Here is a 24,653-nt window from a genome sequence, read left to right as displayed (position 1 = left end):
AAATGGCAATTATACAGATAGTCACTGTGCTAATCTTTCAACTATTCTATAGTTTTGAAAGTCTTCAAAATAAAAAGTTGGGGGACAGATCAGAATGACCTCTGCAAAGTACATACACTCACCCCGAAATTAGTGTTTCTAACTGTAGATTACCTAAAAGAAGTAAAGGACAGAGCACAACTCTGATAGATTTAGGATTAAATAAAAGAAGAACATATTGGAACCTAGGGCAAATTTTTATCTAAGGATGTGATTAACAATTTTTTCTCTACTTAGGTATTATTTTTTCCTAATTACACAAGTAATACATATTCATTATAGAAAATGTGAGAATTAAAGTGAAAAAGAAAGTATAAAAAAGAAAATAAAAAACTTCATAATCTCATAGCCAGAGATAAGTATTTGTAGTTTGTTTTTTATCCTTCAGGTAAATGCAGATCCATTTTGGCGAAGGAAAGCTATCTAAACGCAACATCATCACAACTTGATTATTCAATTGGTATACTAAAATTTTACATCATATCCAAACAATCACATAAATCGTAAGAATAAAAAGGCAGAATAAAAAATTTTAGATGCAAATCCAATACTTCCTTTCAGCTTCCAATTAAAAATTTCAGGGACTTCCCTGTGGCTCAGTGGTTAAGAATCCGCCTACCAATGCAGGGGACACGGGTTCGAGCCCTGGTCCAGGAAGATCCCACATGCCTCAGAGCAACTAAGCCCATGTGCCACAACTACTGAACCTGCACTCTAGAGCCCATGAGCCACAACTACTACTGAAGCCCACGCGCCTAGAGCCCATGCTGCGCAACAAGAGAAGCCACCGCAATAAGAAGCCTGCGCACCACAACGAAGAGTAGCCCCTGCTCGCCGCACCTAGAGAAAGCCCGCGCACAGCAATGAAGACCCAATGCAGCCAAAACTAAATTAATTAACTAATTAAAAAAAAATTTCACACACTAGCCTCAGCTCTCTCCCAAAACCCTCCTAAAATATAGGTATAGTGCTACAGATTGAATGAACGTTTGTGTCCCCCCAAAATTCACTGTGAAACCCTAACTCTCAATGTGATGGTATTAGGAGGTGGAGCCTTTCGGAGGTTATTAGGTCACAAGGGTAAAGCCCTCACGAATGGAATTAGTGTCCTTATAAAAGCCATCCCAGAGAGCTCCCTTGCCCCTTCCACCACATGGGGTTACAGTGAAAAGTCAATCATCTGTAAACCAGGAATCGGACCCTCACCAGACACTGAATCTGCTGGCACCCTGACCTTGGACTTCCCAGCCTCCATATATGTGAGAAATAAATCTCTGTTGTTTATCAAGCCACACAATCTATGGTATTTTTGTTATAGCAGCCTGAATGAAGAAAAATGCGGGAAAAAGTCAGAAATTCACAAGGACCAAATGAACAAGTGAGGAGGCAATATTTGGGTGGCTAGAAAGCATAGAGACAAGTGGTAAATGACTTAGCCGACCTGAGAAAGATGACTCCTCCCCGGCCAGCAGTGGGGACAAGTAGAGAAGCAATCCAATTAAAATGAGGATTCCCCAAAAGGTTCAGAAATTAAGAGCACCAGGTACCCTACAAGTGGAGGTAAATACATGGATAAAAACAGAAGTTATGCATTTGCCTAAACTATGCATCAGACCTCAGATCCTCAATACAGTCTAAACACTGCATAGCTGGTGACTGCCCCACCCTGGAGGAAATGGGTGGAGCTGTTAAGCCCTCATTTAACAAACCCTACAGTTAGGCCCACAACTTTCAAACCACTTTTTGTGTCCTACTCTTAAATACGAGTAGATAGCTAATAAACAGCAAGTACGTAAGGTAAAGTATCTAATATGATAGAAAAAAACTAAAGCAAGCAAACAGAAAACGCAACCTGAAGAAAACAACACCGAGGAGATCTCAGAAAAGAGAGCAAAAGTTTTGTCAAAAGATTAAAAGAGGGGAAAAAAAAGATAAGACAGGACCAGAACAGAAAATCCAGTGTCTGAAAAATAGGAGATCTAAGAAAAGAGAACAGAGAAAATGAAGAAGAGAAAATCAAAGAATTAATTCAAGAAAATTTCTAAGATCTAAAAAAAACAAAACAAATGAACAAACATAAGAAAAGAGAAACAGAGGTATAGACAGAGAGAACAAACAGGTGGTGGCAAAGGGGGGAGGGGGAGGAAAGAAATAGGTGAGGGAGATAAGAGGAACAAACTTCCAGCTGCAAAAAAATGAGCCACAGTTATGAAATGTACAGTGTGAGGAACATAATCAATAACTATGTAATATCTTTGTATGGTGACATATCATAACTAGACTTATCAGACTTACTGTGGTGATCATTTTGAAATATATAAAAATACCAAATCACTATATTGTGTAACAGGAACTAACAGTGTTATTGTAGGTCAATTATACTTCAAAAACAAACAAACTCATTGAAAAAGAGATCAGATTTGTGGTTACCAGAGGCAGAAGGGGGAACTGCAGGAAGGCAGTCAAAAGGTACAAAATCCCAGATATAAGATAAATAAGTACTAGGGATGTAATGTACAACATGATAAATATAATTATCATTGCTATATGTTATATATGAAGGTTAGTAAGAGACTAAATTCTAAGAATTCACTCACAAGAAAAAAATTTTTTCTATTTCTTTAATTTTGTATCTATATGACATGATGGATGTTTACTAAACTTACTGTGATAATCATTTCATGAGGTATGTAAGTTGAATCATTATGCTGTACACCTTAAAGTTATACAGTGGTGTAGTATCTCAATAAAACTGGAAGAAAAAAAATAAGAAACATTCCAAGAACAGAGGACAGTTTCCAGACTAAAAGGGCTCCCCAAGGCTAAGCTCAACGTATGAGAACACAGGCTGAAATGCATCACTGTCAAATTTCAGGACACTGGGGACACAGCAAAGTTACCAAAAGCTTCCAGAAAGGGAAAAAACAGAATTCATTCAAAGAAGAAAGAATCAGAACAGCATCACATTTCAACATTTCCACTGAAAAACACAAAACAAAGGAACAGTGCCTTCAAAATTCTGAGAAAAATACTTCCAATCTTCAAATTGCTACCTAACCAAACCTGGGATTATCAACTAAACATCAGAGTAAAATACAGTTTCAGAATACGAAAGTCTCAAATTTTACCTCCTCTGCACTCTCAGGAAGTTTTAAAAAATGGGGTCCAGGAAACAGGGGTTCCAACAAAGTGGGGAAAGTATGAAAGAAATCCCCGGGGTACCAGGGGAGCTGTGCAGCAGACCTAGAGTTCTACCAGTCCAGTCATAGTGGGTCAAACACGGTGGAAGACTTCTTCACAAAGATAAAACCAATAGAACACCTGAAGTGTCTAAACCTACTGAGAAGAGATTCATAGACAGTAAGTAGTTTGAGGATAACTTAGTTTAAAAAATCTGATCCCAGACTTCCCTGGTAGAGCAGTGGTTAAGAATCTACCTGCCAATGCAGGGACACGGGTTCGAGCCCTGGTCCGGGAAGGTCCTACATGCCACGGAGCAACTAAGCCCGTGCGCCACAACTACTGAGCCTGCGCTCTAGAGCCCGCGAGCCACAACTACTGAGCCTGCGTGCCACAACTACTGAGCCCGTGCACCTAGAGCCCGTGCTCCACAAGAGAAACCACCGCAATGAGAAGCCCGCGCACCGCAACGAAGAGTAGCCCCCACTTGCCACAACTAGAGAAAGCCCGTGCGCGGCAATGAAGACCCAAAAATAAATAATAAGTAAATAAATTTTTTTTAAATCTGATCCCTATACAGAAAAAACAGAATATTCTGTATATCCTGTATACAGATGTTGTCTACAGATGTTGAACTATAATGCTGTATACCTGAAACTTAATAAATAAAGCATTTTAAAACTATCTAAGAAACTGAGCAAACCAAAAAATCAAGACAATGATTCCCCCTAGGACAGCAAAAGATTGTGCAGAAAAGGAAAATGAATCCCAGTACACTAATGGCTCAAGTGTCAATAAGGATTTAAATAGTTAAAACAACATAAACACTGAAAACTGATTTAACCAAATCACAAATAATTAAAATGGGAGCATTAGAGAGAGGGTGAGTGTAACTGAAAATTACCATGTGCTGGGTACAGCTCTAAATCTTTACACATATTAATTTATCCAATTCTCAGGTAAAAACTGATATTGTCTTTATATATAAGGAACCAAGACACAGAGAGAGTAAAATAACTTGCCAAAGGTCACACAGATAGTAAATAGCAGAAGCTTTGAACTTTGCTCTTTACCACCACATTGCCTCTCACAGAATAACATCCTCATCTCCCTGTGGGAAGTCAACAGATAATGGTCAAAACAGAAAAAAAAAAAAAAAAATCAATGGAGGTAAAAACCCAAAAAATCAGCTGAAAGAATTTAAAAAGACTGCCTTTGGAAATGAGTAAGACAAAAGGACTCTAGAATCCCTGGTTCCTTTTAACAAGCCTGCAGAACTACCTTACCCTTTAAACTATGTGCCTTTACAATGCAGATAAAATGAAAATTGTAAGAAGAAAATGGGGTTTCCCTGCTGGCGCAGTGGTTGAGAGTCCACCTGCCGATGCAGGGGACACGGGTTCGTGCCCCGGTCTGGGAAGATCCCACATGCCGCGGAGCAGCTGGGCCCGTGAGCCGTGGCCACTGGGCCTGCGCGTCCGGGGCCTGTGCTCCGCAGCGGGAGAGGCCACAGCAGTGAGAGGCCCGCGTACCGAAAAAATAAAATAAAATAAAATAAGTAAATAAATAAATAAAATAAAATGTACTTCCCTTTAAAAATATTTTTTAAGTGAACATTAAAATTCTTATTCAACCTTAGAAAACCGGACATACACACCAGTACAAGAGGAAGAATCTCAAAACCAAGCCCAAATATATACATAAGCATTTGATATATGATAAAGACAGCATTTCAAATCATTGGGGGGAAATGCGAATTTCACAATAAATGGGAAAACTGACTAATCGTCTGAAAAACATGTTAGATATAAACCCCAGCACACTGCCAAATAAGTTTCATCTGTATAAAAAATTTATATGTAAATTATGCAATCATAAAGAAAACAAAGGTGAATAATTATATAACGATTAGGTGGGGGAAGGATTTCTAAGCATGAAACCAAAGGCAGAAATCAAAAAGGAAAAGACTGCTGGATTCAACTTCACAAAAAAACTGCTACACAGTTAAAACAAAAATCATAAACCATGTTAAAAGACAAAGTGGAGGAAAGGTTAAGTATTTAATAAGCTATTTTCCTTAATATGCAAAGAGCTCACACAAATCAATGAAAAAAGAACAATCCAATAGAGGTAGAGCGAAAAACACACAAAAAAGTCACAGAAAAATATAAATGGCCTCAACAAAGATGGGGGGGGAAGGGGGATACAAATGGCCAATAAGGATAAGGAAAGATGTCCTACCTCACTCATAATTAAAGCAATACAAATTAAAATGAATATATATTTAACCTATCAGACCAGCAACAATGTAAAGACCATTCTTCCATGGCTAAGAGGGTGGCAAAACAAGCACTCTTGTATACTGACAGTAAAAATGAAAACTGGTACAATACATTTGAAGTGAATTTGATACTACCTATCAAAATTTATACTGGCCATACACCTAGCCCCAGCAATCCCACTTCTAGGACTGTATCCACAAGTTTCTATAAAGATACCTATACCAGAGCAGCTTTATGAAAGCAAATACCTAGAAACTGTCCATCAGTAAGGAAGTGGTTAAACAAAATGTGGTCAGCCACAATGGAATACCATGCATCCATTAAAAAAAAAAGAAAAATAATGTCCACATTGTAAAGTTAAACAAGCTAACCTAAGAACAGTATGTATAGTGTGATTCCATTTGTGTGTGTGTTTTAAAATAAGGGGATAAGACCTCTATACGTGAGATGGTGCACCTCCATATCCTGCTCTCCCAGTTAAAAAAATCTTGACAACTGAGGTGGATGACTGACCTGAAATGGCTTGGCCTAAAGTCCATACTCAACAACATATAAAAGTTTGTTTTAAAGCATTGAGGAGGGGAACATTTCTATAACCAGGTAAAGGAATATTGTGAAGCCTTTAAAATAAAAGCGCAGAATCATATTTATTAAGAATGGAGAAATGGGGACTTCCCTGGTTGTCCAGCGGTAAAGAATCTGCCTTACAATGCAGGGGACGCGGGTTCAATCCCTGGTCAGGGAACTAAGATCCCACATGCTGCAGGACAACTAAGCCCGCATGTCACAACTACTGAACTCATGTGCCTCAACTAGAGAGCCTGCGTGCCACAAACTACAGAGCCCACACGCTCTGGAACCCGCGCACCACAACTATAGAGCCCACGCGCCCTGGAGCCTGCGAGCCACAAACAGAGAGAGAAAACATGCCGCCACAACTAGAGAGAACCCTGTGCGCCGCTACGAAAGATCCCGCATGCCTCAATGAAGATCCCACGTGCCGCAACTAAGACCCGACACAGCCAAAAATAAGTAAGTAAATAAATAAATAAATCTTTTTAAAAAATGAATGGAGAAATGGTCATATTTTTAAGTGAAAACAGACTACAAATAGTGTGTATATTGGTTGAAGGGTATCCCCCTGAATTCATGTCCTCCCAGAACCTCAGAACCATGATCTTATTTGGAAACAGAGTCTGTGCAGACATAATCAGTTAAGATGTGGTCATACTAGATTAGGTTGGGTCCTAAATCCAACTGGCTGGTTTCCTTCTAAGGAGACACATACCCCCACCCTCCCACCCCCTACCCCCCTCAACACACACACACACACACACACACACACACACACACACACACACACACACACACACACACACGGAAGAAGGTCATGTGACTTCTGAGACAAACTGGAGTGATGCATCTACAAGCCAAGGAACACCAAGAAACGCCAGGAGCTATCAGAAGCTAAGAAGAGGTAAGGAAGAATTCTTCCCTAAGAATCTTCAGAGGGAGCATAGCCCTGCCCATGCCCTGAATTCAGACTTCCAACCTCCAGAACTGTAAGAGAATAAATTTGTTTTAAGCCACCCAGCTTGTGGTAATTTGTTATGGCAGTCCTAGAAACCCATACAGCGTGTAAAACACAACAGTCAGGAGCACAGACTCTGGTCCCAGGTTGCTTATACTTGAATCCTATTTCTACCATGTATTACCCACATAACTTTAGGTAAGTTATTTAACCTCACTGAGTCTCTAATCCTTTTCTGTAAAACGAAGATAACAGTATTTATTTCCCAGAATTATTATGAACATTAAATTATATATTAAACTTAATCACTTAAAACAATACCCAGAATATAGTAAATACTCCACTTTTGTAAAGCAAACACAGGTACACACACACACAATAGTATTAAAAGGATATAGATCAAAAGGTTAAAATTGCTTATTTCTGGGTCCCACGAGTATGGCTTATTTTTTTCTTTTTGGTATTTTCTAGCTTATATGCAGTAAGATCTATGTCATAATACAATTTTTACTATTTTTTAATTTTCAAATATTTTAAAGGCAGTAGTTCCCAGTTACAGGTGTATGCAAACCCCATCCCTCGGCTAATGATTTCCACTACTCAAAGCCTGTTATCAAAGTATTTTTTTAATTAAAAAGCAAAATTTACTTTAGAAGATAAATGCTGACCACAAAGCATTTTAGAAGCACATCGTGTATCATTCAATCAATCATTAGTAAGCTGTTGCTACATAATAGGCTATGAATCACTGACCTCAAGCACAATAATTCAAGTTCAAACTCCTGGAAACACTGTACAGACCTGAGGCTCAAACGTTTTAAGAAAACGTAACCATTCATTTTTAAAAGTGAGTCTTTTCAAACCCAGTACATAGTAAATTCAATGAGGCTGAGTTCCATATTTGGAATAAACTGCTACCCCTCCCAAGACATACATTAACTTTGGCAAATCATTAGAAAATCACTTACAAAATCAATTACCCTTCCACAGAGTGAAAAATATATTAGCATTATCTGTACAAGATGGTTTAATAATGAGTTAAAGTGAGTTTCAGTTTTGTGTTTTGGGTCCCTAAAAAGTTCAAATTATGAAATGTGTTCTCTGACAGTACCTCATAAGTAAATTCAGATAAGCTCACTGCTAGGTAGTTTACTTAACACATTTTGCTCTTAACACAGCAAAACAAAGGTTTAATAAGTATATGTAATCACTAGATGAGAGTCTGTTTATACAGTGAAGAAAACCCACTGCACGGGTTTTTCGTTGCTTTTCGTTGGTATTTATTATGTGTTTTTTTATTGAATTACAGTTGATTTACAATATATTAGTTTCACCACTGCATTGTTAATTTAAAAAGTATATCTATTTGATCATCCTATCCAAGTACCTCGACAGCTAATTCACTGCCCACTGAAGCAAAGAAGGTGCAAGAGATATGGTACCCACTAGTCTGGATAGGAAGAATAATTATTCAAATAGCAATACCACTGCTATTAAAAGTTTTTATATATATTTAATTTTTTATATACGCATATACATATACACACATGCAAAAAAATTACCTGTGTATATGTACAAAAGTCTATAGACATGAACATTTTCTAAAAGGTACAGAAGAAATAGTAGTGGCTATTTCTAGAAAGGAGAGGGGATTTTTGCTTTTCACTATTCATCCACAGGTTGCAAATTCGCGGCCCAAGGACCACATCCCACCTACAGATGTAGTTTATTTGGCCCACACAATGTTTTAAAAGTATTTAAAATAGTTGCCAATGTTTGAAAATCAGGAAATTTCCCATAAAAATCTGAATTTCTGGCTTCTCTTGAAAAAATGGAAAAATCTAAGAACGCTGGGCCCCCATTCCAGCGTGGCAATATTTGACTTAAGGCAAGTATCACACATCCTCTTTATAAAAGGCAAGTGCTCTCTAGCTCATACATACTTCAACTGTTCATGTCCCCCACCTGACATCTATAAGCATTTTAGTTTGCAACTCCTGCTTAGACCCTTCTAAACTATCTGAACTTACTATGTGCTTATGCTGCTTTTTTACAGTTTTTCCTCAATAAAAAATACTGGCAAAGATCCAGGAGAACTTCAGCGATTTTACAAAATATTTTTCTCCATTCATATCTAAATAACTGTTACCTAACTTTGACTAATACATTCTCTCATAAACCGATTACAAAAGATATTTAGTATAAGGAGACATGCCTGGAAAGGTAGGTATATAACAAGGTGGGGCCAACCTGCAGAGGGCTCAGATTGCTTCCAGAAACAATATTCTTGTTGTTACTTAAATTTTAATTTGGTTTCATGTCATGTATGTCCAAATTAAACCTACAAACAAAAGAGCCTGAAAAGAAGCTTAGTTTATAGAACTTGTTTCTTTTAACAGCACTAGACTTCAAGACTTCCATAAAAACAAAATCTTTATTCCCACCTACCTTCAGGTACTACTTCAACAAATATTTGTTGAGCACCTACTACATACAAAGAGTTGCATCAGATGCTTAGGAAGAAACAAAGGCCGTTAGGGGACATTTTCCTCTCCAGGCTGTGTATCGTATATGATAACTGTTATTAAAAAGGCAAGAGTGCATGCAGTTCAGAGAAGACAGCACTACCGAGAATTCGTGTCCTAATTTCAAAAAAAAACAATAGGATTTCACGAGGTATAAAGAAAGGAAATAACAGTATTCTAGGTAGAAGAAAAAAGTTAAAAATTGGGAAAGCAGGGCTTCCCTGGTGGCGCAGTGGTTGAGTCCGCCTGCCGATGCGGGGGACACAGCTTCGTGCCCGGTCCGGGAAGATCCAACATGCCGCGGAGCGGCTGGGCCCGTGAGCCATGGCCGCTGAGCCTGCGCGTCCAGAGCCTGTGCTCCGCAACGCGAGAGGCCACAACAGTGAGAGGCCTGCATACCGGGGGGGAAAAAAAAAAAAAAAATTGGGAAAGCAAAAGTATGTGTGGGAAATGAGCAGCGGCCAGCTTGAATGGGGCAGAGAGGAGCAGGATATCCATCACAAAAGATATGCTGGATCAATCTATGGAAGGTCCTGAATGTCAAGCTAAAGCTCTCTGCTCTTTACCTGGTCGGCAACAAGGCACAAAGGTTCCTGAGAAAAGAAGGGCCCTGATCAAAGCTGTGATTCAGAAAGACTGACCTGGTAGGGTTATGTCCACAAAATGGACTGGAAGGAGGAGAACCTGGTGCAGAAAACCAATTTGGAGACTATTCCTATGTTACCCTGTTAAAGTGGTAACATAATCTATATAAGCTAAGGTGATGGCAAGGAGAATGGAAAAAAGAGACAGTTGGGAGGTGCACTGCAGAGTGGAAATGAGCTGGGTTTGGCAAATGATCTGGGGTATCCAGGAAAGAGAGGGCACTGGAAATAACACAGTTCAAGCCTTATGTCTGGAAGACCACTGTAGCTATTAATGAAACAGGAAAAAGTCATAAAGAAAAGCTGAAGGATTGGGGGCAGGGAGGATTGACCTTTTGAACATACATTTAGTTTTTGGTGCCAACAGAACATGCATAAGTTTTTTCCCCCATCAGAAAACCTTGCACACTTTTCTGGCCCAATTTTCAGTGGTGGCCAAAGCAAGTACAGTACATATTTAATACAAGTAAAGGATATATTTAATGGAGAGTCAATGAGAAGCCAATTCCAGAGCATATAATATGATCAAAATTAAACTCTACAGAATGAAGATGGACTCCCACCTCAACCATATGCAAAAATTAACTCAAAATGGATCAGTGAACTAAATATAAGAGATGAAACCATAAAACTCTTAGAAGAAAACACAGAGGTAAATCTTCATGATCTTGGATTGGCATAAATTATTAGCTATAACACCAAAAGCACAAGCAACAAAAAATTAAATAAATTGGACCTCACCAAAATTAAAAACAATTATGCATCATAGGACATTAACAAGAAAATTTTAGAAACAATCCATAGGGGACTTCCCTGGTGGCACAGTGGTTAAGAATCCGCCTGCCAATGCAGAGGACATGGGTTCGAGCCCTGGTCCAGGAAGATCCCACATGCCACAGAGCAACTAAGCCCGTGAGCCACAACTCCCGAAGCCCGAGCGCCTAGAGCCCGTGCTCTGCAACACATGAAGACACCGCAATGAGAAGCCCATGCACCGCAACGAAGAGTAGCCCCTGCTCATCACAACTAGAGAAAGCCCATGCACAGCAATGAAGACCCAACGCAACCAAAAATAAATAAATAAATAGATTTTTTTTAATTATGAAAAAAAACAATCCACAGAATTGGAGAAAATATTTGCAAATCAAATATCTGATAAGGGTCTAGTATCCAAAATATATAAAGAACCCTTATAACTGAACAACAAAAAGACAAACAGTCCAGTTAAAAAACCAGCAAAGGACTTTCATAGACATTTCTCCAAAAAAGATATACAAATGGCCAACAAGCATATGAAAAGACATTCATCACGATTAGTAACCAGAGAAATGCAAATCAATCTCACAATGAGGTACCACTGCAGACTCACTATAATTTAAAAAAGGAAAATAAGTGTTGTCAAGTTTGTAGGAAAATTGGTACAGACCCTCAAACATTGCTAGGGGAATGTAAATGATTCAGCCACTGTGGAAAATAGTTTGGTGGCTCCTCAAAAAGTTAAATATAGAATTACCATATGACCCAGCAATTCAACTGCTACATATATATCCAAAGAAATGAAAACAGGTACTCAAACAAGTATACCTAAACGCATGTTCACAGCAGCGCGATTCACAATAGCCAAAAGATAGAGATGGCTCAAATGTCCACCAATGGATGAATGGACAAACTGTGGTATACACATACACTGGAATATTAAACAGCCATTAAGAGGAATGAAGTACTGATACATACTATACACAACAAGATGAAGCTTGAAAGAAGCCACACACAAAAGGAAAAATATTTATGATTCCATTTATATACATCCATAGAGAAAGAATTCATATTGGTGGTTGCCAGGGGCTGGGGGGAGAAGGGAATGGGGAGCAACTTCTTGATGGGTGTCGGGTTTCCTTTTGCAGTGAAGAAAATGTTTTAGCTAGACAGAGGTATGGTTGCACAACATTGTGAACACACTAAATACCACTGAATTGTCAACTTTACTGTGGTTCAATTTTATGTCAATTTCACCCCAATTTTTAAAAAACCAACAATATTCCAAAGCAAAAATAAAAATAAGCTTCATCTCTCGTCACTTCTGATCCCATTAACCACATTCTTGCCAAGCCAATCTTCCAGACAGCTCTGCTCCAATTTATTGCTCCTTCCTGGTTTCACTCAGGAAATATCCTCCACCTAACATTACACAACTTTTCCATCAATTCAAATCCCAACCATTTCAAACCTTCTAAGAAAGCAACCTACCCACAGCAAGCACCCAATATTTGTGAATCACTGGTTCTGTTTGATTCAGTCCATTCTTACCTGTTCTGAAATTTTACTCAGTTAATTCAGCATTAACATATGAATGCTGCTTCCTTACTATCCCCAAACTTTTTCTCTCATAGTTTCAGGCATGTTCTTTTCCTGTTAGAGAGCAAATTATGATAGAGGCTGTCTTCTGCTGTTGTATTACACTATCTGCCAGGGGTCTATCCAAAGTACGTTTCTTTAAATACTGTCCGGTTGAGGGAATTCCCCGGTGGTCCAGTGGTTAGGACTCAGTGCTTTCAAGGCCGGGGCCCAGATTCAATCCCCGGTGGGGAACTAAATAAGATCCCGTAAGCCTTGTGACCAATAAATAAATAAATAAATACTGTTTGGTTGAGTTTTTGCTGTTATGTGCTAGACAAATTGGGGTGGGGGAGTCGGAAGACAAGAGATGGTAAAGAAACACCTCTACCCACCCTGGCGATAATGGAGATTAGTTCTGACTTGATATAAAATGAATCTTGATGCTCTATTTGTAAACTATTTTATATTATACCCAGAGTCCCCACCTGTGTGTGCCACTCAAAAAAGGCCAAAAAAAGTGGGAAAGAAGAAGGTCCAAACCAAGAACTCCCAACCTTCTTAAAAATGCAATAGCGTCCACAACACGCAACCCTTCCTACTCTCTTCCTAAAGCTGCTGCTTGGCACACATTTTTAAAGGAGACCATTATTAATATCATGTTTTATCTGTCATAAAGAGACTTTTCCTAGATGCATACATATAAACCAGAGAGTGGATCAGAAACTCATTTAGCATGCAGGTGACTGAGAAATGGAAGATCAGGCAGGGGAGGCACTGTGAGATCAGATAGGATGTACAATGGATTTTCTCATCGAGATTCTGATTTCACTTCATTGCATAGTGGTTATACCTTCATTTTATCCAGAAGGGTGCTTCTGACAATACTGAGAAAGTCAATAGGACATTATTTTACAAAAATGTTTTTCCTGAGTTATTTTTCTAGAAAACATCTGTTGTATCCATGATGGGCGTGTGTAGTGTTCCAAAAAATACACGCTGCTTCCTGAAGATACCTGAAGGCAACCTAGGATGTTGCAAAACTTTTGCAGTTTTGCACCAAAACTGCAAAGCACTAGCTTAATGAATAGGAGGGACAGAAACAACCAACATTGTCTATATGCTGGTCAAAAATAATTTACTTATCCCTATAATGAGAAATAACTCCTTCGTTAACATTCTCTAAAAAATCTACAAGTGTTATTTGTTTCTTGTCACAAACACTAAAGAATAACTCACTTTGAAAACGTAACAGAGACAAATGACTTTGAGGGCCACAACTGAATTTAAAATCTCATGTAACACTGAGAATTGACTAAAAATGGTAAATTTTACTTTATGTATATTTCACCACTATTAAGCTCTCCTCTCAATCCTGTTGGTTTCCACTTAAAAAATATATATAAATCTATCAGACTACATTAAAGAGTGAGAAACCATTAAACTGAATGTGTTAAAATGACACATGGTTGAAAATTTCTAGTGATTTGTATTAATAGAAGCTTTCTGACCTCTTAAGGAACGTGTTTATTAGATATTCTTCATCTCCAAGGAGGACACAAGCAAATGAAAAAAGCTTAATTACAGTAAGAAAGATTCAGTTTTGACATAATTCTAACTAGAAAGGTAATTAAACACTACCATAAGGTATCATGCAAATCTCTGCCCTCAGGGATGCAAGAAAAGCTATCTTGGAAGGGTTATATGCAATTTTGCAGGAAAAACTAGAATGAACTAGAGAATCTTAAGCCAGCTTCCAGTTTTAGAATTCCAAGTTCTATACTCACAGCCCAAAAGTGTCTTTGCAAGACATTCCACCTATAGAAAGTTATTCTAATCTACAAGTCATTTCAGTTTAGCTTCAGATATTGGGTTCCTTCACCACACCATTTATGCGCTTTATGTACTTACTTAGGAACTAAAAATTAACTACTTTTGTTAAGAGTCAGTTCCACCAATCTCCAGCAGCATAGCTGCCAGCTCAGGTATAAATAGTACAAAACTGAAATAATACTGGGTTCTAAATTAAATAGAAATATCTATAGAATGCATATCCAACCTAAGACTAAAAAAAATCTATGTTTACACTGTAGGTAACTTATAAGGCCAAAACTCTCAATTTAGCCAATTTTCAACAGCTTCTTAAAAAGTTGTTTGTTACCAACAACAAAAATAAATTCTTACTTTTGAAAACAAACCTTTCCAAGTAGGGTTTCATTTTAGAAGACTCGTGGCCTTCATTTTAAAATAATCATTTTTATTTTACCACAATATTTTTTAACAATCACTAGACAACTGAATGGTGGTTATTTATTACAACCCAAAGCAGGCACTTATAAAGTCACAGGAGGGTTAATCATCTCAAATTCAACAGGTTAACCACAGCAATTTGAGAGAAATTTTGGCAACCTGTACCGGGACTATCTCGACAGTTTCCGAAGTCAGACATTAAATGACACTTAAAAACAATACATTTCAAAAAAAACAAACAAAACAATACATTTCTATGTAAAATAGATAGCTAGTGGGAAGCAGCCGCATAGCACAGGGAGATCAGCTCAGTGCTTTGTGACCACCTAGAGGGGTGGGATAGTGAGGGTGGGAGGGAGACCCAAGAGGGAGGAGATGTGGCGATATATGTATATGTACAGCTGATTCACCTTGTTATAAAGTAGAAACTAACACACCACTGTAAAGCAATTATACTCCAATAAACATGTTAAAAAAATACATTTCTAGACTTTAGATATTTATTTAACACACAAATATTTTGACCAGGTATGCATTCATGTATGTATTTTAACTAGATTTTATTAATTATGATGAGTATTTGTTTAAAACAAAGATAAATTTAGCCAGGTCAACATAGGAATCAAAACACAATACTGGATTATGAAACTAACTGCTTTCGTTAGAAAGAAAAGCATAACAAGCCTTACTTCCTTCAGTTCACAAATTTTTCATTTTATAATCAAAGAAAAGAAAGAACATGACTTCTACAGTCAAAAAATAAGGTAACGTACTTAAAGCTGAGTTATCACTTAATTGCCTGGATTCCTAAGAAGCTACTGACTTCTGTTTTAAAACCAGAATACACTTTTTAATGGCTCACTCCTTTGTTCAGGAATGCTGATATCACCTTGTTTTATACAGAGATAACATCTCATCAGAACACATGCTACTCAGTGTCATTGAGCTTAATAATTTTTACATAAAATTCAAATAAAATTTTTATAATGCGACCATAATTTTTATTTTTCTCATCCACACTGGGCCTCACCTTTCACATCACTTAAAAACAAACAATCTTAGATGTTAAACACACACACACCTCAAGCATATAAAATTCATTACATTGTTTCTGTAGCCATTAATAATTGTACTAATAAATACTGACTCTAAAAAACTAAAAACTTATTAGGGCAGGATTTAAATGATACAACTCACAAGAGGGTGGGGAGAAATAATGATCCTCCCCTACCAAACTGGCAGCAACAATATGCCAAGTCTCTTATGCTGAACTAGTGTAAACAAGGAAGAAAAGGAGCTGGGGGTAGGAAGCAGGCAGGCAAGGGTACAATGCTCCTCAAGATATAGCTTTACTTCTAAATCTCACCAGTGTAATACCTCTTCTTGGTGTTTTCAATAACCCCTGTCACTCTCTATTAAACACATAGGCTGCTGTTCAGAAAACTACTGCAGGCTGTAGTCCCTGTCTGAGATCATCCCAGACATAAAAGATACAACTGGGGGTCACAAATGCTTCTTTAATTATAAAGACTATCTCCTGCATTCAAAGAGTTTTCTAAACATCTAAAAACTCAATCCCACTCTTACTATAACAATCAACTTTAAAGATAAACAACAGGACCTACCAATGATGCTGCACAGAAAAAAATTCACACGTCACCACAGCTGTAAGGCTCCCATTAATAAGATGGGCATCATTCAGGATAGGGCTCGATGAGTAACGGGATCAAGACTAGGCTTACAGCCTCTTTTTCTGGCATTGCTTGAGGCATCCAGTGGACAGGGAATAAAGGGGAGGCTGGTTGTATAAGTGATGCCAAGAGAAACAAGATTCCACATGCCCAACACAGAGAGCAAAGGGCAATCATCTCATGGCTTTAAGACCAAAGAAAGATGAGTTGTTTCACCTGAAATCCTTTCAAAGGAAGTCTAATGGTCTCCACTTAATCACTCACCCTGAGTGAACTCAACAACCCCTCAGAGAACAAAGGGAAGCCTTGCTTATCAAAAATAGCAAGTGCTCCACCCAAAGCCAAGAAATACTCCTTTAGTCTAAGTTGTCATGGTCTTCTGTCCCAATTCAGTCTTCTACAAGGAAACTCCAAGCCAAAAATACTTGGTTCCCAGCCTAAGTCAAGTTCTCCATTTTCGCAAACATCTACCAACCAGCTTTCTCTCAGGTAAGCCCCTCTGGATAAGCCCCTCTCCATTCCCGCATTCTGGAGCCCAGGGCTCCAATCCCCTCAGAAAGTTCCCTCCCCCAAGATAATCTCCCTCCTTCACTTTTCCTAAGGTTTTTCCCACACCGTGCCCCAGGTCTAGCACTCCCGGTCCTCCATTAGTGGATCCCACTAGTAGATCCCACCGCTCCCTGGCACAGCTCTTGGGAAAGTCATCTTTCTTACCGTACTCACTTGTCCTCCCCCATAAAGTTTTTCCCTTTTCTTTATCTGTTTTCGAATGGACACGCACACACACACACACAATCTGTTCTTCTCGGCTCTTAACTCCCAAGTCTCACCCGCGCGCCAGGTTCTTGCATAGTACCTAATTCTCTCCCTCAGTTTCCCCTCATCCCTGTCATCCTCAGCCCCTAACTCCATACCCCAAGCTTTTGCCCACTCCCCAAATTCAGATTTTCTGTGCTTTTTACTCTTAGCCAACACCACAGCGCTCTTCCTCACAGGTCGACCCCGTGCCTCGATCCTCGAGTCTTTCCCCCTCTTCCCGCGTTCCTCGGCCGCTAATACTCCGCAGAACCTCAGGAGTAACCCCCGCCCATCTCCCTTCCGCCTCTCCTGCCCTCCACGGACCCCAACTCTCCTCATACATCTCCCTCCAGCCCTGCTCGGCCCCCAAATTTCTTCCAGGCCCCTAGGGTTCCCCACACTCCCTCCCCGCCCCGGAAAGGGGGTACCCCTCAGTGCCCGACCGTCCCGCCCGGCCGCCGAGCTTGGGCGTCCCTTCCCTTCCCCTCGGGGCCCCGAGGCCGCTGCCAGGGCTGGCGCGGCGGGGCCGGCTCACCAGTTGGTCATGTCCAGGAAGAAGGCGCAGCCGGCCGGGTTGAGCTGGAAGCCGAGCAACCGCTGGAACTCGGAGATGAGCACGTCCTTGTCGGTGGTGCCCAGGCAGCTGAACTTCTGCATCAGCTCGGGGTCCAGGTCCACGTCCATGCCCTCCATGGCTGGGGCCGGACACTCGCTTCCCCGCCTCCTCACAACTGAGCTGCCGCCGCGCCGCCGGGCCCGGGGACCGGGAGGGGGCCCGCTGCTAGCTGGCGCCGCGACCCCGCTCCTCTGAGGTAGGCCCCGGGCCTCTCACCGCCTCATAGGGGTAAACTCACTCAGCCACTCACTCACTCTCGCGCTCCCCCCCCTCCCACCCCCCCCAGTGCCGCCGCCTCCGCCGCCGCCGCCGCCGCCTCTCGCTTCTATGCCGCCTCCGCCTCCTCCCGCGCCGCGCCCACTGCGCAAGCGTCGCCCGCCTAGCCCCGCCCCTTCCTCTCCCGGAGTCCCGCCCCTCCGTGGCGACAGAACCCCGTGACGTCCCCCGCGTGACCTCACCGCGGTGGAGCGAGGGGGCGGGCAGTGGGAAGGAGGAAGGGGACGGCCGGGCGGCGCGGGGAGGTGACTCCTGGCCTGACCTTTTCCTCGCCCCGCCCCCACGCTGAGAGGGAGGAGTTAAAGCCCGGGGTTGGCGGGGAAAACCGCCGGGGTCTTCTTGTACGACAACGGCAGCGTTTGGGAGGTGAGGAAACTGAAGTCGGGGAAGAACAGAGGCCAGGGCAAGGTCAGGTACCAGATGGCATACAAGACCCAGTCCTCTCAGCCAGGGCTTTGCCCCTCGCTCTGGAAGGACTTGTTTGCATAAGTTTCTAGAGCTGCTTTCCCAGAGGGTTAATGCCCTAAAATCCTAGGCTCCTGGCCACCCTCGGTGATGATTACTCCAGTTTACCCGTGCTGTTTCTGTTATGCAACGGTAGTCTCCAGTTTCCGGAAAGTGAGGGAGGCCTCGATACAAACGTCAATCACAGGTCCAGACGAACACCGCATATAATCTTACACCCACTCCGTCGAGACCAACCCTCTCAAAATAAAGGTTAAGTCCCGAGAATTTGACATTGCCTGTTAAGTTTTTTAAGTGTTACGGTACATATAGTACACCTAACTGGTCAAGGCCCCTTTTCAAGATCAAAGAATGAGAAAGGACGCATAGGGACCATATTGTCTACCTTCATTCCTTCTTTCACCACGATTTGCCTAACACATCCACACGGGGAAAAGGCGAATAAGAAACGGTTTCCTGCCTTTAAGTGGCTCTTTGTCTGTCTTACAAATAAGGAAAGTGAGATCCAGAAAGTTTGTATGCCTTGTCCAAAAATACAGAGCAGCAAAACTAGAACCCATCTTTCATTCCTAATGGAGTATGTTTTCCATAACAATTTCAACAAGCAGACAACTAGAATAAGTGACCAGTAGTATCCGGGAAGCCATGAGATTTTGGAAAGGGAAAACATTCTACCTCCTTCTGTCCCACTACCAAATAAGACTAAAACAATGGCTTTAAAAGCCTAGGTTCTGGGGTCACACATATTGGAGATTCAAATTCTCATTCTGCCAGTTATTGGTAATCATAGTGCTTGCCCAGATAGGATTGTTGTGAGGATTAAATGAGGTAACAATATATAAGCTCAGTACCCTGCCTGCTCCATAAGAAGCACTTAAGAAATGTTGACTAGTATTCTGGCCATAAACTTGAGATGACGGTGGTGGGGTTAGACAGTGATACAAGTAGGCGGGGATTACTTCTTCACCTGGTCCCTCTTCTACTTCACTTCCCTTACTCGTCCTCCGTTAAAATATGAAATATGTGCCCTTTCTCTTTTCTTAATAAGGGACCAACCTTCCTCTCTCTAATAATTTTTTTCCTCCAACAGGAGTATTTTATGGGAAACAGACACCTTTAACAGCATACTTACAAACTCGTACTAGACACTAGTTATAAACATTTTATAAGAAACTGTTCTTGGTTCTCTAAGTTCTCTGTGGAAGCTTAGATCATTGCCAGGGCCTAATTTTTGGATGGCCATAATGTTGGAATATTTCACTACTATTAAGGAAAATTTAGTCTCCCTCAGGTGAGCACATACTGTCCCAATCTTTTGGATGATGGAATGGGAACACAGAAAGATTATAAAAATCCCAACATTAGAGCTGAAAGGAACTGAGACTGTCTAATCTAACCTCCTCGTTTTACAGATGAAGGAATTGAAACCAAGAGAGGAGAATTGATTAACCCAAAATCACACAGCTAGTAATGACAGAAACTCCCAGTCTAGTGCTCTATCCACTATATCCTGCTACAATTCCCTTTATACTTTGAGTTCAATGTGGCCTTACATACAAAATAATTTGAAATGCAGATCCAAGACCTGATTTGATGTTAGACTATACACTCTCTGGAAGTGTTTTAACTTGCAACATTCATGGATTAAAGTTGTGTTGACCAAGGGTCTAAAAGAAAAAAATGTTATTGGAATCTGATGATTCTATTAGAATGCTGACCCAAAGGAAATTAAAAGCTCTTGGCCAACCCCATGCAGTACTAGGGCCTTAGCTCTCACCTAAACAGCCCGCATAATACAAAAAGATTCTTGCAAATAAGAGACCCAAATGGCGCAGAATGTCAGTTCATGATGGGAGTTATCTCAAAGGAGGATAACTACTCCTCAAATGAATTCTGAAACTTTCTGGGGACATTTTTGATTCTCATGAGATTGGGGGTGGTATTAATTCCTGGCCATTAATTCCCTGAGGACCAGAAATGCTAATCATCTACAATTCTTGGGACAGTCATGCCCAATAAAAAACTGTCCCATCCCTTGGGACTTCCCTGGAGGTCCAGTGGTTAGGACTTTGCGCTTCCATTGCAGGGGGGCATGGGTTCGATCTCTGGTGGGGGAACTAGGATCCTGCAAGTTGCACAGTGCAGCCAAAAAAAAAAAAAACTGCCCCATCCCTAACCACTGTGTACACTGACCAAGGTGGCTGGCACATTAGATATGAAGAACCAGCCCACCCCCACTCCCCCATGGAAAAATTCTTTTGTGGGGTAGGATATGAAATGGAGGAAACAGAGGTGTTACCCAGTCAGGAGAGTCTCAGAAATGTGAATCTCCACTTGAGTCTGAAGGGTTACATAACAACACCTGTGGTCCTGCCCTGATGGCTCTGCAGCTTTGTTTTGTTTTGTTGGGAAGAGGGCCTGGAGAAGGACTGGTTGAGAGGCAAAAGGACAAGTTGCTGAGCACCACCCTAAGGAAGGAAAGCTGACAAGCACTATTCCAAAAGGGCTTCTAGGCACCATCTCATGTCAGGCAATATGCTCAAATATGCCACTGCCTGGAATATGCCCAAGACCTGCCACTTTCTTCCCAAATTTCTTGAGCTGGTGATCTTATGTAAAAAATTTGGACTAATCCCAGATCCCCAGACCAGGTCAATTTCAGGGTTTCTTAAGGAAGTTAAGGCATTCTGTCATTCAGAAGTTGAAAGTCTAGGAGAAAAGTGATTCATTTCACCAGAGCAGCCTAGATTGCCTCCATATCTCCAAGTCCTTAAGATTCAGACTTGCCAAGGCCAGCTAGTACGAAGATTATGCCACAGCACAACTGATTCAGAGAATAAACAGAGTCCAAATTGATGTTAGGATACATTATATGATAATAGCAACTTGTAGTAGAAAACTTTTGGGTATTCGTCCAAACTATGATGACCTCCTTTCTCTTCAGACCTTTAACAACCCTCTAGTTGGCCCTCAGCAGCCATCTCTGACCCACATAACCATGTCCCTTAGCCTTCATTGATTGGACAAGAGGGAGACACCTGACCCAGGATAAGCCAATCAGATTCTCTCTCTCTCAAGAATTTGGAATTGGAACTCAATGGGTTGGTGGAATAGGCTGCCAACTACAAATTTGCCATCTACCTCTACAAGGATTAAATCATTAGCCACTGCAGCTGCTGACCTACAACAGCCCCTGAAAGGAGTTCAGGGTGGAGATCAGGAATGAGGCACTCTGTGCTCTGGAAAAAACTGGCAGAACAGATCTTCAGATAGGTATTTTCAGGAGATTTTATGAGCCCAATTCTTGCATCTCCTCGTATTTAGAAAAGCACTAAAATCATTAACAGTGACATCTGCTCCTCGTGACTAGCAGCAAGCCTCTGCCAAAATGTGTGCTTGAGTTTGCACATGCCACCTTCACTAAAATCATATATGACACTGACCTTCCGCCTACCTCTTTGGAGCAGTTTCTCAGAGCTGTCCGAAATGCTGTCTCTCGGGCTATTGTCTTCATTTTGCCCCAAATAAAACTTAATTTACAACTCTCACGTTGTGCATTTTTTTTCAGTCAACAAGACCTAGGCTGTTTACTTAAAAGTGAATTACAGAAATACACGAAATGAGATGATCTTTGTGGGGCACCCATGAAAAAGAGATAATGCCCACCTGCAGTAAGAGAGCCATAAAGCAGAAGCAAAGATAAGAGACCTGAAGGCATGGGAGAAAGACGTTCCTGTCATCCTGAGTCCTGGTTGTTCGGCTTCCCTAGATTCCATGGGATTCTCCAGGCTCCATTCAAAATACATTATTAGGACTTCCCTGGTGGTGCAGTGGATAAGACTCCGCGCTACCAATGCAGGGGCCTGGGTTTGATCCTTGGTCAGGGAAGTAGATCCCACATACATGCCGCAACTAAGAGTTCGCATGCCACAACCAAGACCCAGTGCAACCAAAATAAAAAATTATAATAATAATAATAAATTTTAAAAATACATTATCTCCTGGATGAAGTCAAAGAAAGAATCAAGTCGTTTAAAAAAAAAAGAAAAGAAAGTGATTATTCGATTTCTAGATAGAAATGGACATCCTACTCTTAAATATAATGGAAACCCCTATAGGAAAAAAGAAAAGAAGAAGAAAAATGAGGACATGGACAATTCACAAAAGAAGAAATACGAATAGCCAATAAACATATTGAAAGATGTGTGCCACTCATAGATAAAGAAATGGATTAAAACAACCATAAAGTATGATGTTTGCCTAATCAGAGTGGCAAAGCTTTGAAAAATGTATAACAGCTTTTGTTGGCAAGAGTGTGGGGAAACAGGTAGTCTCAAACACCACTGCTTCTGGGAATATAAATTGATATAATTTTTCCTAAAGGTGAGTAGATGTGAATTTAGATGAATTGGTATGAAGAACCTCTAATATATTCATATACTCTAGCCCCAAAATCCCAGGTTTATAAATAAGCTTTTCATAGAAGTATTATAATACGTATAATAATGAAAAGTTAAAAAGCTGGAAATAGCACCAATGTCCACGAGTAGGAAAACTGTTCCAAAAAAAAAAAAAATGTGCTGGGGACTTCCCTGGTGGCACAGTGGTTGAGAGTCTGCCTGCCGATGCAAGGGATACGGGTTCGTGCCCCGGTCCGGGAAGATCCCACATCCCGCAAAGCGGCTGGGCCTGCGCGTCTGGAGCCTGTGCTCCACAACGGAAGAGGCCACAACAGTGAGAGGCCCGCGTACAGCAAAAAAAAAAAAATGTGAGCAGGGATGGACAAAATCCTTACCTTGTTTTTTTCACTAATATAGTTCAATATGAGTTTTTAATTTATGTGTTTTATTTATTTATTTTTGGCTGCATTGGATCTTCGTTGCTGCACGTGGGCTTTCTCTAGTAGCAGCGAGCAGGGGCTACTCTTTGTTGCAGTGCACAGGCTTCTCATTATGATGGCTTGTTGCAGAGCATGTGCTCTAGGTGCGTGGGCTTCAGTAGTTGTGGCACATGGGCTCAGTAGTTGTGACTCGCGGGCTCTAGAGCGCAGGCTCGGTAGTTGTGGTATACAAGCTTAGTTGCTCCGCGGCATGTGGGATCTTCCCAGACAAGCGTCGAACCCGTGTCCCCTGCATTGGCAGGAGGATTCTTAACCACTGCGCCACCAGGGAAGCCCCAATATGAGTTTATTTTACTTCTTCACATTCTCACTCCCCATGTCAGCTGCCTTAAACCTTGTAAGCTGCAAAACCTAGGAAGCAGATAACAGTCAAATGACCTATTCAGTTGAGCAAGCAAATGTCTGCTGGCTTACTATGAGCAAGGCTGAGTTAGGGACGTTAGCTCAGAAAGAGAACCTTCATCCTTGTGCTGTGTGAATGTAGACAAACTGTCGATACTTACTTTTAGACCTCAGTTTCTTCATCTCTGTATAGAGAACGCTGCAAAAAATCACCAAAGTGGAGTAAAGAATAAATCAAACATAAGAAAGAAAAAAATACTTGAAATTGAACCTACAGGTACAATTACATAAACCTAACCACAAGCCAAAACTTTCATGTTGTGCTTATTTCCCAAGATTAGAAGCTTAAATGAGATGGGCATAAGTGATTGCAAATGTTACATGTTAAGGTATTACAGGACAATGTTAAGGTATTACAGGACATGCAAATGTTACACGTTAAGGTATTACAGTTACATATTAAGGTATTACAGGAGAGACAAAGACATACATTTCTGTAAATAACTACATAAAAATAGCCAACAGTGCAAAGCAGCATATGTTCAAGTGCCAAATGAGCAGTAGACAAAGACGTGGTAGGACTTGGGAGGAGGGAAGAGTGGAGGGTGGTCTGGGATGCTCAGAGAGGACTTCAAGCCTACCTTCCCCAGGCCATGGGTGATTCTCCACATGGTTTGAGGAGCAGGCTGGTGAGGGGACACATTATGACAAAGTCATTTAGGCATTTGTTGTTTTAATTAATATGTGTACTTAATAAAAAACATAAAATTTACCATCTTA

The 24,653-nt window shown here is 40.8% G+C and overlaps 1 protein-coding gene across 3 annotated transcripts in view; it reads right to left on the bottom strand.

Annotated features, from left to right (window-relative positions):
• The window catches only part of ILRUN (inflammation and lipid regulator with UBA-like and NBR1-like domains), a 119,510-nt gene extending 101,355 nt beyond the window's left edge, over positions 1–18,155 (bottom strand). For all 3 annotated transcript variants that reach the window (XM_060021984.1, XM_060021986.1, XM_060021985.1), the window contains exon 1: positions 17,810–18,155. In XM_060021984.1, the coding sequence (XP_059877967.1) occupies positions 17,810–17,967 (158 nt within the window). In that variant the 5' untranslated portion in view covers positions 17,968–18,155. The remainder of the gene's footprint in view (positions 1–17,809) is intronic.
• Positions 18,156–24,653: the final 6,498 nt, after the last annotated feature.

This window comes from Delphinus delphis, chromosome 10, assembly GCF_949987515.2.
Source record: "Delphinus delphis chromosome 10, mDelDel1.2, whole genome shotgun sequence".
Taxonomy (NCBI): Eukaryota; Metazoa; Chordata; class Mammalia; order Artiodactyla; family Delphinidae; genus Delphinus; species Delphinus delphis.
The sequence above is the reverse complement of the archived record's forward strand: the minus strand, read 5'-3'. Positions and strand labels throughout refer to the sequence as shown.